Genomic DNA, 1,828 nt, shown 5'->3' with positions numbered 1-1,828 from the left:
ATTTTGCCATTTTCTATTAGATAAGCCTCTGAAGAGGAAAAAACAAATTTACCAGACGTTATGTCAACTTGTCCACCACCAAAATTTACAGCGTATATACCTTTTTTGACGCTGGATATTATTTCTTCAGGTGTATGCTGACCTGGTAGCATATATGTATTTGTCATGCGTGGCATAACAACCTCTTTATAGCTCTCCCTTCTTCCGTTACCAGTTGGATTCACACCCATAAGTTTGGCGTTCATGGAATCCTGCATATAACCTTTTAAAATCCCATCTTCTATTAGAACATTATAACCAGAAGGGTTGCCTTCGTCATCTATGCTAATGGACCCACGTCGGTTAGGTAGAGTACCATCATCAACCACCGTTATACCTTTAGCAGCTATTTGTTTGCCTATAGAATTTGAAAATGCTGAAATTTCTTTACGATTGAAATCTCCTTCTAAACCATGACCGATTGCTTCGTGTAGCAATACTCCTGGCCACCCTGAGCCTAAAATTACGGTCATCTCTCCGGCTGGACTTGGGACTGCGTCAAGATTTATCAACGCTTGTGCTAATGCTTGGTCTGCAATTTTCTTCCACTCATTTTCAACAATAAATTCATTATAAGAATTTCTTCCTCCGTGTCCTGCAGAGCCTTTTTCAGTACGGCCATTTCTTTCCAGGATTACTAATACATTGAAGCGTACTAGAGGTCTCACATCGTTCAGTACGCAATCGTTTCTTACTATCTGTACAGCTTGCCATTCTCCACTCAGAGTAATTTTTACCTGTTTGACATTGCTATTCTTGGAGCGTACATATTCATTAACTTCGTTAAGCAGCTTAATTTTTTCATTTAAGCCTATTTCTTTGATTGGATTGATTGCTGGATAAAGACTATTCGCTTCTTTTGTCAGATGTACTAGGCTATTCTTGTTTAAAGATGCTGAGCTTTTTACTATGGAAGCTGCATTGCTAAGTTCCTTTTCACTTATCTCTGAAGAACAAACGAAGGATACACTATCACCACAAAAAGATCTTAAACCGAAGCCTTTTCTTGTATTTAAATCTACATGTTTTAAAATATTATCATCGAAGAGTAGGGATTCTGATTGACAAAACTCTAGGAATAGTTCACCACCATCGCTGCCGTGCAAAGCGTCATTTACTATTCTATGTACGTTATTAATGTTTTGAGCAAAATCTATCATTTCTAGTTTAAAAATTACTTAAGTATATTATTGAATTTTGGTATAGTAAACTATAAAAAGGCCCGAGTGGCGGAATGGTAGACGCGCTAGCTTCAGGTGCTAGTAACTTTTTAGGTTGTGGAAGTTCAAGTCTTCTCTCGGGCACTCTAGAATTTGTAAAATTAATCAATGTATGTTATTATACATTAGTGATAATTATATTGTGTCATGGTAAAGGATGGGTTGATTTACAGAAAAAGAGTACGCACTTACTCGAAGCGTCTTGTCACTATACTATCTATTGTGCTTGGGCTTGGGTATATAATTTTGGATGTAATGAATTTTAATCTATGTTTTGCTGTTGCAGGAATTATACTCAGTGCAATTTCATTTGGATTAAATCTATGGTCGTTGAATGATCATAAGAAAAAGCAAGAACTAAATAAAGAATTTGCTATCAAGGAAAACAAACTGGATATCAGAAACAAATCAGTCAAAATAAGTTTAGATATGTTATCTAGCAGTGCATTTTTTATGGGTGGAGTTCTATCTGCATTGATGACAATTTTTATACTGCCTATAGATCACTCAATTCCAGCGACTTGTTTTACTATCGGTTACCTGGTGATAACATTAAATATCGTTATGGG

General features: G+C 36.2%; 1 protein-coding gene across 1 annotated transcript in view; it reads right to left on the bottom strand.

The window, feature by feature from the left end:
- The window catches only part of LOC108367679 (metalloprotease TldD-like), a 1,409-nt gene extending 210 nt beyond the window's left edge, over window positions 1–1,199 (bottom strand). Inside the window, exon 1 of the mRNA XM_017622358.1 lies at window positions 53–1,199. Within this exon, the coding sequence (XP_017477847.1) occupies window positions 53–1,199 (1,147 nt within the window). The remainder of the gene's footprint in view (window positions 1–52) is intronic.
- Between the last annotated feature and the right edge of the window lie 629 nt (window positions 1,200–1,828).

The sequence above is a fragment of the Rhagoletis zephyria genome, unplaced genomic scaffold (genome assembly GCF_001687245.7).
Source record: "Rhagoletis zephyria isolate East Lansing unplaced genomic scaffold, Rhagoletis_zephyria_1.1 Rzeph_scaffold_02768, whole genome shotgun sequence".
Lineage (NCBI taxonomy): Eukaryota > Metazoa > Arthropoda > Insecta > Diptera > Tephritidae > Rhagoletis > Rhagoletis zephyria.
The sequence above is the reverse complement of the archived record's forward strand: the minus strand, read 5'-3'. Positions and strand labels throughout refer to the sequence as shown.